Source organism: Hypomesus nipponensis, chromosome 16 (genome assembly GCF_054491055.1).
Source record: "Hypomesus nipponensis isolate SF chromosome 16, ASM5449105v1, whole genome shotgun sequence".
Taxonomy (NCBI): Eukaryota; Metazoa; Chordata; class Actinopteri; order Osmeriformes; family Osmeridae; genus Hypomesus; species Hypomesus nipponensis.
This window is the reverse complement of record NC_140376.1, coordinates 6,652,501-6,666,561: the sequence shown is the minus strand read 5'-3', so window position 1 is coordinate 6,666,561 and position 14,061 is coordinate 6,652,501. Positions and strand designations below refer to the sequence as shown.

General features: G+C 45.5%; 2 protein-coding genes across 2 annotated transcripts in view; one reads left to right on the top strand and one right to left on the bottom strand.

Moving 5' to 3' along the window:
- The window catches only part of gabrb3 (gamma-aminobutyric acid type A receptor subunit beta3), a 32,874-nt gene extending 27,332 nt beyond the window's left edge, over window positions 1-5,542 (bottom strand). The window contains exon 1 of the mRNA XM_084676336.1: window positions 5,364-5,542. Coding sequence (XP_084532462.1) covers window positions 5,364-5,389 — 26 coding nt within the window. The 5' untranslated portion in view covers window positions 5,390-5,542. The remainder of the gene's footprint in view (window positions 1-5,363) is intronic.
- gabra5 (gamma-aminobutyric acid type A receptor subunit alpha5) overlaps window positions 606-14,061 on the top strand; it is a 19,429-nt gene continuing 5,973 nt past the window's right edge. Inside the window, exons 1-5 of the mRNA XM_084676337.1 lie at window positions 606-689; window positions 891-1,015; window positions 1,966-2,033; window positions 2,390-2,610; window positions 7,158-7,240. Of these exons, the coding sequence (XP_084532463.1) occupies window positions 607-689; window positions 891-1,015; window positions 1,966-2,033; window positions 2,390-2,610; window positions 7,158-7,240 (580 nt within the window). The 5' untranslated portion in view covers window position 606. The remainder of the gene's footprint in view (window positions 690-890; window positions 1,016-1,965; window positions 2,034-2,389; window positions 2,611-7,157; window positions 7,241-14,061) is intronic.

Genomic DNA, 14,061 nt, shown 5'->3' with positions numbered 1-14,061 from the left:
TTGTATAGGCAGATTTTCGGTATTATTAGGTCGGCTGAAAGGAAATACTGCATGTGATTAAATACGTATCTTGGCGGGACATTCACGAGACAAATAAAGTACGCTGGCGACATTTGTAGTCCTTTTAAGCATACAATAGATGCCTCTTTCATTACCTAAATGGATACAATACCCTATATAACACCAAATATATAAAAGGGTATAAATCACATAATTATCAATAGACAATAGTGAAAATGATAAATGGTCAAATTTGTATTTGTAATTACCTGTATTCACAATTTTCTAATAATCTATTATTATTATTATTTTCATTCATCTTTTTTACGTTTAAGCATCACTGTTATTTGCATAAACGAGGAGTAGAATACGTGTTTTTCCTAATTAGCTTGATATGCCTTGAAGAGACTGATGGGTGAATGATTTTATTCAGAACGAACAGTGGTCCGCGCGCGCTTTACGCACGCAGCCACACTCGGCTCATACTGCAGGTTTTGTAAGCGGACGACACCACGCAACTTTAAGACACGATTTATATCAAGCGTCTTCAGTTTCTCCCCTCTGTCCCGCTGAAAACACGATCTTGAACGTGACTTTGTTACAGGAATGGGCGATGGGATGCGCTGCGGCTCTGCAATGACGAGGCTGTGGGTTTATGTCTGGCTTGTGAGCATCACCTGGCGTCTGAGGTAAGATGCGAACTTCCACTGCATATTTCCTGTAGGCGTCGGGAAAACCAGACTATTTATGGATTATATTCATATCTTACGTAAAAGCAGGATTTTACTATATCGTATCACGGTTTCTTTAAGCAGGCTCATCTCAATGTTGGAAAGAGATATCTTAAACGTTAAAAAAGTTACTGCTGTTATTCTTCTTTAATCATACAGCTTCTCCCAGATGTCAACTGGAACTCCGAAAGAGGCAGAACTTAATGACAACATTACCATTTTTACCCGAATCCTTGACGGATTGCTGGACGGCTATGACAACAGACTCCGCCCCGGTCTGGGAGGTAAGCAGGCGGCGCACACCTCCTAAACATCCGCAGTTCTCTCCACCTTGCTCCACCTCTCCACGTGTGCATCAGAGTGCACCCGTAGTATAATACATGAAAAGGTGCTTTTCATTATGTTTTTTTTTTTTTTTTTTGGGGGGGGGGGGGGGGGGCAGAGGGCGGGTATAGTTTGCACAGTGTACGATCGTTCACAGTTTTGATACAGTAAAATTGTTCATATTGAGTTTCATGTTAAAAGATGAACACTGTCCGTGAAGCTTATAGGACTATAATCATAAGTACACCCTAACCCCCCCCCCCCCCCAGCCCTCACCTACACTCTTCACGAAGGAAACAATGCAGTCTATTGTCACGAGTCCTCCATTCATCCAGGCCGGGACAATGTTGTATTCATACACACTGAGGTGGGCAGTAGACAAAGAATCATGATCACAGTAATTGTTTGGTCCTGTGAGTGAATCAATGACTCTGCTGGCACACTGAATCACTGACACTACAGAGTACTGCCTGAAAGCAGGAATGCTGGTGACCTTGACAAGCTTGTTTTTTCACGAGAGCAGCCTTCTCAGCGGACTAAGGCCAGTGTAAGCGAGAGAAGCGTTTGAATATCTTACTTAACCGATCGGTTACTGAACAGAATTTTACCACCTGGGGGGAGATAGTCATTGGCTGTGTAATTACTGGAATTAACCCTTGTCCAGAAAATACATATTAAATATCAGGTGGTTTCAGCTGTGCTAATCTGCTATGTAACTATCTTTGTTTTAATCCTTTCAACAAATTTAGATTGGAGCCATTAACAGATTTAGAATGTTGAGTGCATTTGTATGTCAATTATACCATGGAGCTGCGTTTTACAGTATAGCACAAAACAAAGAGTAAAGGTCAAAGGTCGGGTGCTCCCCTCACCCTCACCCTCTGTGCTGTGTTTGCTTCCCGCTGTGCAGAGAAGGTGACTGAGATCAAGACAAACATCTTCGTCACCAGCTTCGGACCAGTCTCAGACACTGAGATGGTAAGGCCTTCTTTAGGACTGTAAACATGCGTGCCCTACAGTACTGGCACAGTACAGTTCATTCATTCATTGATCGTTCACGGTTCACTAATTCACATATCGTTTATCATGACTAGTTTCTGATTGGAATGAGCATTTTAATTTGAAAAAAAAACGGCTTCTTTCTTTAGGATCTTCCAAACGAAAAAGCACTCGCCCCATTTATAAGGGTCATCCATATAATCAATGGACTCAGTCCTACTCTTGTCCTGGTTCTTGGCCCATGGCCAGGCTTATATTACCCATTCTGGTTCCTGTTCTCTGTTTGGGTTCCTGGCCCGTGGCCAGGCTAATAGCACGTCTCTTCTTCTCTGCAGGAGTACACCATCGACGTCTTTTTCCGCCAGAGCTGGAAGGACGAGCGCCTCTGCTTCAAGGGGCCCATGGAGATGCTCCCTCTGAACAACCTGCTGGCCAGCAACATCTGGACGCCCGACACCTTCTTCCTCAACGGCAAGAAGTCCATCGCCCACAACATGACCACGCCCAACAAGCTGCTGCGTCTCAAGGACGACGGGACGCTGCTCTACACCATGAGGTGAGCGACGGGCTCGCCGTCATCCGTCCAACGCGCCGCGGCGGCGTTCGTCCGCTGTAGCCGCGGCGCTGTTTATCTAGGCGCTCTAAGTCTGCTCATTTATTAGTCATGGATATCAGGCAGATGATCAAACACCCCACTGACTCGTGGTAGGAGAAGGTTGGAAACAAAAGAGTCTGAATGCACAAAAAAAATGGAAAAAAAGAAAGCTTAATCTCTGCATCTTGTGCCACTTTAAACCACATTTGCATATTAGAGTCATTTAGTTGACATTTTCCTCCAAAGCAACGCACAAATAGGGCATGTATAAAAGTACAGTGGAAGATCAAGGATCAGAAAGACTTGGTTCCACCCACTATTTCAGTCATTAAGGAGGCGTATCGGTTTAAAGGGGTCTTGGCACGGGGCTGAACTCAGAGTAAAAGCAGAGTGTGAGAGAGAAGATCGCCCCTGGGGACTGACTGAATGAGTACACACCACTAGCTCTCCCACCCAGCACTGCAGCTCCGACGGCCCGTCAAGCGCTCCTTTCCCCTGCAAGCGGGTCACGTGACCTTGCGAGCGGGGGAGTCCATGTTTGCCTGACCCAGTCCTCCGAGGCAGACGACTGGGACAGTGGAGGAGCTGGAGGCTTCTTTGTGCAGAGTTTTTTCCTCCTTCTCCTCTTTTCCCTCTTTCCTCTCCTTCTCTGACCACGCTCCCTCCATCTCGTATCTGCTCCATTAACCACACTGCCGGAGCAAAAAGACATTGGCATGGAGGAGAGGGAGGAAAAAAAACCCCGGGCTCCTTTTGCTGTAGCTAGCTTTCTTCCATCTTTACCGACATTCCCCCACCCAGCCACCCACAGCTCCAGCAGTCTCTGGTCTCTACAGGAACAGTCAATGATTCTGTTTCGGGGTTTTGAGGGAGAGACAGAGAGGGAAGCTTGTAAGTTAACTCCTTGTCCTGACTGTATGCACCTCATTAGTACACACACACACACGCGCGCGCGCATTCAGTCTCCCTTTCTTTCTCTCTGTCACCTCAAAGACGTTCAGCTCTGCTGGATTGTGCTAGTCCGTGAGGCAAGCTGCTCTTGTGGACATGTCCTCACAGGTCACGGAAAGATACATGCATGATAGCTATTAGTTAGCCAAAGCACAGAACAACATAGCTAAAGTAGGGGTTGTCTATTTACTAATGCTGTAATATACTTAATGTCAGTTGACAAAGAAAATCATTTTTGCTTTTTTATACAACCCCAGACACAGTTCCCAAAGAAAGCATTCAAGACTACATGTGCTTCTTTTGTAATGACGAGAAGGGGGAATGGATTCCTAACTGCTTCCAGTGGAATCAGTTTGACTGATAGCCAAACTACAAATCAAATATTAATGCTAAAATCCGGAAATGGATGTGGACACATTATGTGAACCATGACCATTGATCTCTCATAGTCCGACTTTCAACCATCTAGCCATGCTACATTTGCTTACACTATTGGCCATTAGAGCCCGTTTACAACAAGCTCTTAATGCACTTCTGGAGCCGGAACCAGAGTATTAAAGGACTCATTTATGCATGCCTTACCCTTCTACAGTGGCTGTACAAACAAGAAGTGCAGAACCCAATTTAGCTACTGTGCCATAAAATGCCTCTCAGACTGAATTCCTTATTACGTCAATACAGTACAGTTCCACTGTATGAATCTTCAGTCTTTTTCAATAAAGAGCACAGTAGTGCCTGTTTGAAGTCTAACCTAACGTTCATGTTTTTACAATCATAATGAGACAAACAATTACTGTGCTTACAGACCCGTAACAGAAACACATGAGGCCCCCCCGCAGAATAATGTAATACAAATACCGACGGGACAAACAGGACCCTGACGCGATCAACTGAACTTTTTGGAACATTCTGAAGAGCCGTGTAATAAATGCAAGATATCAAAACTCAAGCTTGTCTTGTGAGAAAAATGTATTCAATAAGAAAAAAACGCTCAAACGGTTTGCAGGTGAATAGCCTAAAAATGTTCGCGTCTTTTAGCAAATCTGTGTGCAAAGTCTTTTACCACACTCTTTACATCTAAACTGCGCGTACATTCATTTTCTATGCTAAAGATGGCTAGACTTGACAGCCTCTCTTGTGACATGGAGCTTCTGAGATATGTTTTGATCAGTTTCAGCTTGAAAAATTACCTTTCAGCGCTTGCGACAGTCACGGGTATTGTCAGAAATAATTTGATGGTCGTGGCTACACCAGGCACACTTGATAGTATGGAGTTGTGTTTTATTATTAGCGTGTTCGCTAAATCATAAATTGAGCAATTTTTTGTCGTGTGAATCTTGTAGAAAGCAATGACTGAACGTTTTACACGATCATAATATGTATATAACTGAAATACAATGACTTTTTGTTACTCTGATTGTTTTTTGTATGTTTAAATAGTCGCACGCAATCGCTACAACTGCACGATACTACTGTCGCATACGTTATCATGTTTGCTAATAATGTCAGTTAGGCTATGTAATATATTTTATAATTAAGCACTTTTTCTACTTTCTCTTTTTTTGTAGTTTCACTCCATTTCAATTATGTCAGCTTGATAAGTCAATAAAGGAGCAATAAGGCTAATTTTCCTGGCTCTTGGAAAGGAGGCTCTGTTAACGCTAGGAAGCACAACACAGAGCAGCTGTCAAAGTATAGGCTAACGTTAGCTACGTGGTACAGTACAGTGATGTTAGCTATAGCAAACAGTACAATAGGCCTACCTGTCTCTTCTGGCAGATGAGTGCATCCTTCAACGGCTGGTCGACAAAGAAATGTGTAATTTTGGGAAGTTTGGCTTTTAATTCAGAAATGTTCTGTTTTGAATGCCGCTTTTGGGCACCGCTTTTAAATGCGCGTTTCATTTTTCCTACGCTACGCTACTACTCTTAGCTACCTATTTGCAGCGGGCTCGCCGGTTTGTGAGACCATCTGACCTACTTCGTCACGTCACTTACCTAGCTAACAAAGAAAGCACAATTAAATATACTTTCCTTTATTTTTATATCAACTCTGGAAACACAGACAAGACAATAAGATATCCCATGTAATTCAAATTGTATTAAAAAAATTAAAAAACGGGGGGCCTGCCAAGAGAGGCCGGTGCGGAGGCTGCGGGGGTAATCTTTACGGGCCTGTGTGTTTATACTGTTTGTGTGTGAATATTCACACTGTGTGTATGTTTACCAAATTAACACATTTCATTACATTGATGCTTTGTGAAATGTTTGTCTGTTGCTGTAATGTTTGCAATTAGAAATGCTTTGAGTGAAGTTTTTTAGATCTGAGTGATACATTCAGGAGCCCATTTGTCTGTCTTGGCTTCTCTAATTAAAATCTTTCAGAGCTTGTGAAGTATTTACCGAGACCAAGGAGTTTATGTGAGGATGTTAGTCATCGTCACAAACATGCCAGAAGGCCCGGAGGCTGCTGGGGTGTATGGATTATCAGGATATTGTGTTCTTTTTGTGTGGCCTTGCTAATGACTTGCCTCTCTCGCGCTCAGCCGAGCATTGATCTGAGATGAACATCAGTGGAACGGACACTTTCTTTCCCTAACGGTGTTAACATCGACAGTACAATCATTGGCCGTAAATGGAAGCTAGTTGGCTTTGTGAGGAAAATAATTGACTTGGAAATGAAAGATTGCTGTTTGAAAGCCACATGGGCACACACACGGATGCGTTCCCTTTACAAAAACCGACGATAAAATGCTCAAAACGGCTTTACAATCTTGTATTTTACATCACTTTAAAGTTTTTGATATTATTCTGTACCTAATTTAATTTGCAAACACAATTGAGTTGTGAATGCGTTGCCTCCTTCCGGAGGCATATGCTTGTAATAACTAAGACTGGCCATCAGAGGGAGGCATTACACCAACGGAGGTGAATTACCTCTGTTTTCATTTGTCACCAGAGGGCAGTATAATACCAGTTTGAGAATACCTATAGGGTATAAACCTGTAAATAACAAATTGATTTGTTTGTTAAACTACTCATTAAAGATGTTATGTGTGTGTGTGTGTGACTAGCTTTTGTGAGTTTGTCTGGGTTTGTACATGTGAGTGTCTGAAAGAGAGAGGTGGTGAGACGGAGGGAGAAAGATTGGAAGACAATTATTGGGAGAGAGAAAGAGAGAGATAAGAGTGAGAAAGAGACGATTTGCTTGAAAGCATGTGGTACACTCCCTCTACAGCAGATGGCGCTCTTGCTCTATATGTGATTTGACTATAGGCGGAACCACGGCCACATTCAATACCATGAATACAGTATTATCACTGACAATAATGATGTACCTAACTATACAACTGATGAATTTTGAACAATAATTGATTATGACTGATAAATTAATACGCCTACGAATATGCTCCCTCCGTGTGGTTACTTTAAGTATTCATCACTCTAAAAAAAATAAACTCTTTGTGTTGTTTGAGAAATATGGATTCAGATTGTAATTGTGAACATAATGAGTTGACAGATACTCAGATGGGTTTGTGAATGTTGTTGTTTTGTCAGACTGACCATCTCGGCTGAGTGTCCCATGCAGCTGGAGGACTTTCCCATGGACGCTCACGCTTGTCCGCTCAAGTTCGGAAGCTGTGAGTACTGGATTCTCCAAAACGAATGTTAATGCATTAGATAGAAATCATTGAACTAAAAATATTTTTAAAATGATAAAGATTTATGAGATTAGGATTTGAAGAACTCTAATAATTACATCGCAGGCCACAGGCGGTACTTTTGTAATTAAGACCATCTAAAGACAAGACTCAAATTCTCTCTGGTTGTGGGGGTTACCGTGACAACATAATACGAACCAGGAAGTAATGCCCGATTACAGACTTGGATCAGTAACAGAGAACAAATACACACAAAAGTATTTCCGTGTACCTAAGGTTCATTTGATTTGCATCACAAACACGATTCTTAATGGGGCCGATCCACTGATATAATTTCAGCAGGGTCAAGTGCACCCAAGTACATCTCATGATAGTCTCAGAAAACTGTAATTGTCATGCAGAATCAGCCTCCAAGAAGGTGTGTAGTTAGCAGAGAGCAAGGTAGGTAGGTACAGTCGACAGTTCCTCCCTCGTGCATGGTTGCTGGGGCAATGGAGGGGTTACCATGACGCCGTACTCGTGATGAAGTCATTAGTCAACCTGTCATATGTACAGCAGGGGAATCTGACTTGACCACTCATCCACGTCTTGTACAAAAGAGAAATGGGACATTCTTCTGGACACACACATATATATACACACACACACACACAAGTACGTAAGACACACACACAGATGCAGACACACACACGATGCACACACACACACAAACACACGCATACCTCCACCAAGACTTTGAATTAGCACCATGCACATTTTTAATAGTCTCACACTTAGTCATGTGCCTGCATTAGCAGCCACGCTAGCGGCCTCTAAGCCAGTTAGGCTGCCTCACAGTGAACCTCCCAGGACAGAACTGGACAGGAATATCTGGGGACTTCCTGTCGTAGCAGATTAAGATTAGCGCCTGGAGACCTTCCCCGCAGCCATGGCACATGGGCCTCACGGCTGAGCTCCTTCAGGGGCCTCACCACAGAGCTCCATCATAAGCCCAACAGAAGGTTTCTGGCTCCAGAGCTCAGGTCTCCTGAGGATGAGTTGTTTTAGAAAGCGGGCGGAGTCACACTGATTGCAGCGAATCTTGGAGGTGAGCCCCTCCCCCTCCTTAAGGTTGTCATGGAGATAAGCAGGAAGCTGCTGGGATGATAGGGGATCAGGAAGCAACACAAACACACACAGGACATTAACTGTACTTTTCAGAAACCCACCCCCTACGCCTACCCCTTAATGCTTAGACCACAGCTACCTCTTCTTAGTGGAATTTCACTGCAGATCAAGAGGTTGTTGGTACAAATCCTCCCTTTGTGTCACTTTTGGATGAAAGCATCTGCTAAATGAATTCATGATTATGATAAATCACTGCTTCCACATGAAGGCAACCTGATTGGTGGAATTGGCAGGTGGATGGGAGAGTTGGACGTCCTACACTCATGAGGGTTGTCATTTGTGGGAATCGGGACTCGACCTCTCACCCACATTCTGTCCAGAGTCAATCAGCGGAGCAGTAGCTCTGCCCTTTGTCGTCGTTTATCGCTGAAATGGCAGGTTGTGTCTTCGCATTGTGTTAGCATTTGCCGCCAAAGGGACGTTTGCACCCGCAACCTATCGATCTGCAGCCGGACACTCTAACCACTGAGCTAAACCTGTAAGCCAGAGAGGTTTCCGTGGTCGCGCCGGCTCCATTAACGTCGGCTAATCCCCTGGGTCCTAATGCCCCCCTGCTCGCTGATGATCAGATGCCATGCAGAGCCTGTCTTATCTTGCGCTTCTTTAATCACCTCGCAGCACTTTGCTCTCTGCTCCTCGTCACCCCACCCCCTGTGTTCTCTCTCTCTCACTCTCTATCTCTGTCTCTCTCTGTCCCCCCCCCCCCTCTCTCTCTCTCTCTCTCTCTCTCTCTCTCTCTCTCTCTCTCTCTATCTCTCTCGCTCTCTCTCTCTCTCTCTCTCTCTCTCTCTCTCTCTCTCTCTCTCTTACTCTCACTCTGAAACTCTCTCTCTGTCCCTCTCTCTCTCTCTCTCTGTTCCTCTCTCTCTGACCCTTCTTTTCCCATCCTCTGTTACAGTAATGATCATAACAAGGTATTCATTTAGCAGACACGTTTGTCCACACCGAGGGACAGCATGGGGGGAACTTGAACCTTCAACCTCTTGATCTCGAGTGCTCTAACCACTGAGCTACACCCAGCCCCTGTTTTCAGACGCCACTCAGAAAACATCACACGCAAGCCTGCTGGCTTCCCACTCGTCCCCTGTCTCTATGGAAACGATTGTCATCCCTCTAAGGACAATTTGTATCTCTCCCATTATCCCGCTAACAGGTACATCCAAAACACAGTCACCATCAGCCCCTGCCACGCTAATATGCAACAATGGCACATTAACTGAACTAATACAAGGTTTGAACACGCGCTAGACCGCAATATATTTCCCTGGCACCAGAGGACAGAACAAGAGAGAGGCAGAATGAAAGGAATAATAACCGGAGGGCAGATATAGTAAAACACTGACAGAGATCATAAACATTAGTTAATGGTCGAGGAGGTACATATACGTGTTTACCGTTTCTATGCTGCACTCAGAACATGGTAATACCCCAGGCAGTCCGTAAAATGAATAGCCCCTACATGCCCCCAGCTGCAGCGCAGCAAGCAAACACAGTGCACGGATAAATGAAATCGGTCAATTTCAGAAAGTAAAGATAAAACACCATCTTCTGGATTATGTGCAGTTATTTAGCTGTAGATAATTGATACCGTCGCTCAGTTGTGCATTAAGCCCCAGAACTAAGCTTTGCTGTGGGATTGAAAGTGGACGGAAACCTCCCATATTCCCATGGTAACTATCAAGTACCTTCTCTACACATCGATATACACATGAAAGGCTTTAGCAGCCTTTGAGCTCTGCCTCCGAAATGTATTAGTTATACCACAGCAATGTACATTACATCCTTCCCATATTATAACATAACAATTTAATAAAATAGCAGACTGTTTTATCCAAAGCGACATACAATCCACAGGGGTTTGGACCTCTAAATTCCCAGTCAAGTGCTCTAACCACTGAGCTATACCCTCCCTCGAGGCCTTAATGGACATTAAAGACCAATCAACCTAAGTACGTTCTCAGGTTAGCCCTCCCAGTCCATTCCACCCCCAGGACAGTGTAAGCACATTGAGAAAGATTTCCCAGCCTCCTTCTTTGCCGCCTCTATTTAACCCTGCACCTGCCCGGTCAGGGCACATATTTAAGCCAGTGATTTTTCTCAGCAGTAAACATTGCTATCTCCACCCCAATATTGCTGCCTCCGGGCTCCTCACATACGCAGGAGGGAGTGGAATGGTTTTGCAGACCCCGTCTGTCTGGAACGGCAGCTAAAACACATCCGTGCCCCCCCCCCCCCCCCCTCCTCACTCAGACCTGTGGCGGGAAACCCCCCCCCCCCGGTAATCCAAGACCTCTATGTCGAGGAGAGTCTCGAAGCGAAACGCAACCCCTCATTCTGATTCACAACACAGATTACAGCCCCATGCTAAATCTCGCCCTCGATAAATCATGTCAGGTACCGAGCGGGGAAATGACCTGTGGCCTGACTTGGTTAAAGCAACCCTGCTGGAAGGTGTCCCAGCAGGGGGATGAGGAGGGGGGCGGGGGGGGCATTCAGGAGGGGGGCCGCCGTGTAATCCCCGAGTTAAGAGGGAGGGATTTTCAGGTGGGACGTCAAAGCGTTGGCGCGAAGCCGCTGGCACGCTGGGATCCTTGTGTGGACATCGTGGGTCTGTTTGATGTGAGCCAGCAGGCGCACCGACTTCCGGGGTTACTTAAGGGAAGCAGAGAGGAGGAGGGGGCGGAGGAGGAACGGAGACTCGTTAATGATGGGTGATTGTGCGTGCATATCCCGCGGCATACCTCGAATGATTTAGAACCCCATCAAGAACCATCATGGACGCAAAATGACGATGTCTTAGAACCATAAAGGAAGTTAAGAAGGATTTGGAATTAGCAGTCCACAAATTGCCTCTGATTGGAGACCCGCTTTTTAGCTGGCTTTTTCTTTCTGAGTCAGTCGAGGGTTCTCCGGTTCACCTGAGGAGAGATCGGTCTGTGTCATTTTCTGTCATTTTCTGCCACAAGTGAAGTACACGACATAGGTTTGCTTGTCTAAATGTTCAGCCTCCTCCAGCTGTCTAGACATCTGGCCTGGAACTCTCTGCCACTTCCCTTAAAAAAGAACATGATTGAGTCGAGAATTTCAATCTCTGCCAGCGTGTGTTCTCTGCAGTGCCATCGTGATGGTGCAATTCCCATTTTCCCTCGCCACGCACTTCAAGGCTGTAAAACACTCCCTTTAAAACACGACACCCCCTATATGTTGAATGTTCCCTTCCGTGTGGGACTTAACAGGCATGATCTGAATGCGCTCTCAGTCCTGGACAGTCAGGATGCAGCTTGTCCAGCTATGCTGTGATGCTGGACCCAGACACATCAACTCTCTCGCTAAGCTGTAGGCATGGAGGAGTGAGGAGATGAGAGTGGCCACGCTGCCACCGAAAATATCTGTCCCCGACCCCTTCTCCCTTACATACACACACACATACTGGTAGCATACCAGGTTTATGCTTTCTAGGGAACAGGCTGGAGACAGCTCAAGGAAATACAGATACAGACCCATTTGTCTTCCAGCACCATGTGAAATACACGAACGCACGCACCCAGACTAAGACATACACACAGTAAGGCACACACACATACACACAAATAGCCACAAATATCCCCTCCGATGCAACTGTAAGACTAACATGATTTATTCTTTGTAATACAGAGATCAACATTTAAGCACTGCAATACACTTGTACTGAAAGGTTATAGCCAATGTATTTTATGTCATTAGAACTACTCTCCTACACGCTTTTTCTGGTCCAGAGTTTAGTAAGTGTTGTTCATTAGTTGATTTGTTCACTCGTTGGATGTCTGTATCCTAATTCACTATTTGGATGTCTGTGTCCTTGTTCGCTAGTTGGATGTCTGTATCCTTGTTCACTAGTTGGATGTCTGTATCCTTGTTTGCTAGTTGGATGTCTGTATCCTTGTTCGCTAGTTGGATGTCTGTATCCATGTTCACTCGTTGGATATCTGTGTCCTTGTTCACTAGTTGGATGTATTTATTCTTGTTCACTAGTTGGATGTCTGTATCCTTCTTCACTAGTTGGATGTCTGTATCCTTGTTCACTCGTTGGATGTCTGTATCCTTGTTCACTCGTTGGATGTTTGTATCCTTGTTCACTTGTTGGATATTTTTATCCATGTTCACTAGTTGGATGTCTGTATCCCTGTTCACTAGTTGGATGTCTGTATCCTTGTTCACTCGTTGGATGTCTGTATCCATGTTCACTAGTTGGATGTCTGTATCCATGTTCACTAGTTGAATGTCTGTATCCTTGTTCGCTCCTTAGAGGTCTATACCACGAGACACGTTTCATCAAGCCTGGTTCTTCAGGAAGGTGTGTGGAGCGTTACAGATCAGAGAAGGGAGGCTGATTGTCTTTGTCACTGTAACCCGTGCTGTTATTGGACGTAGCCCGGATGCTGCGGTGTAGTGCAGCTGGTCCCTCTTCCATCTCAGCTCCTGTGCTATGATCCAGATTAGCGCTCCTATCTCCTCTCCACACACCTGACGGCAGAAGGACAGGGGGACGGCTAACTTATATTATTACACAGATTAAGGCTGAAATATGACTTCTCTGGAACAATATAAGAAGGGCCAGCGTGAGCGGGGGTAGGAATCTTTGGTGCAGACAGGATGGAGAGCTTCTGCGTTGCGTCGGCTGTTTATCTGCCGTCGTCCTCGCGATGCGATGGAAGCAGAGCTCAAGGTACTTCCTGTAGACTGAGGCGGGGCAGGAAGTCAGATATCTGCGTTTGCGATACGTACCGCTTGTTATCTTTTCTCGAAGGGAAAATAATCACCGTGTTTGGGCCTTTCCCTGGCTTATGAAACAGTGTTTGCATTTGCATGCACAAACGCATGCACACACACATACACACACACATAGTACTAGTATTGTAGGATTTGAAGTTAAACACATGGGGTACTCAGAGACATGCTTATCACAACCTCTACACAAGGAACAGGAGTCTTAGATTTACTGCCAAGGCCTTGAGACAGGAGCAGGGAGGAGGAGCAGGGAGGAGGAGCAAGGAGGAGGAGCAGGGAGGAGGAGCAAGGAGGAGGAGCAGGGAGGAGGAGCAGGGAGGAGGAGCAGGGAGGAGGATCAGGGAGGAGGAGCAGGGAGGAGGAGCAGGAGCCGGGAGGAGGAGAGAGCCGCAGAGAGGAGGAAAATGATGCAAAGAGAAGCAGAGATGGGAGAAGAGGAGAGCGGAGCAGAGGAGAGAGACGAGCGGAGAGAACCAGAGACAATGGCCGGTGCACCTAGACTGAGATAATCCCACAGTTTAGGTGCCTGGAGCCAGTGTCAGGAGCTGTGGACGGCAGTACACTTTAGCACAAGGATTAATACAACACTGAGAGATTGGATGCTGTAATGTAGCAGAAGCAGGAAGAGAGAGACAGAGAGAGAGAGGGGGGGGAGGGGGGGGGAGAGGGAGAGGGAGAGAGAGAAGAAGCGAGAGTGAATGGAAGAAAGAGGGAGACAGAGAGAGAGGGGGTGAGAGAAGGACAGGGAGTGGAACAGAGAGGCAGAGGTTGAGAGATAGGGAGAGAGGGCGATAACGAGGGAGAGACAGTGAAAGAGAGTGGCAGAGAACAAGATATGAAGGGGGGTGAGATTTTTCCAGCACAGG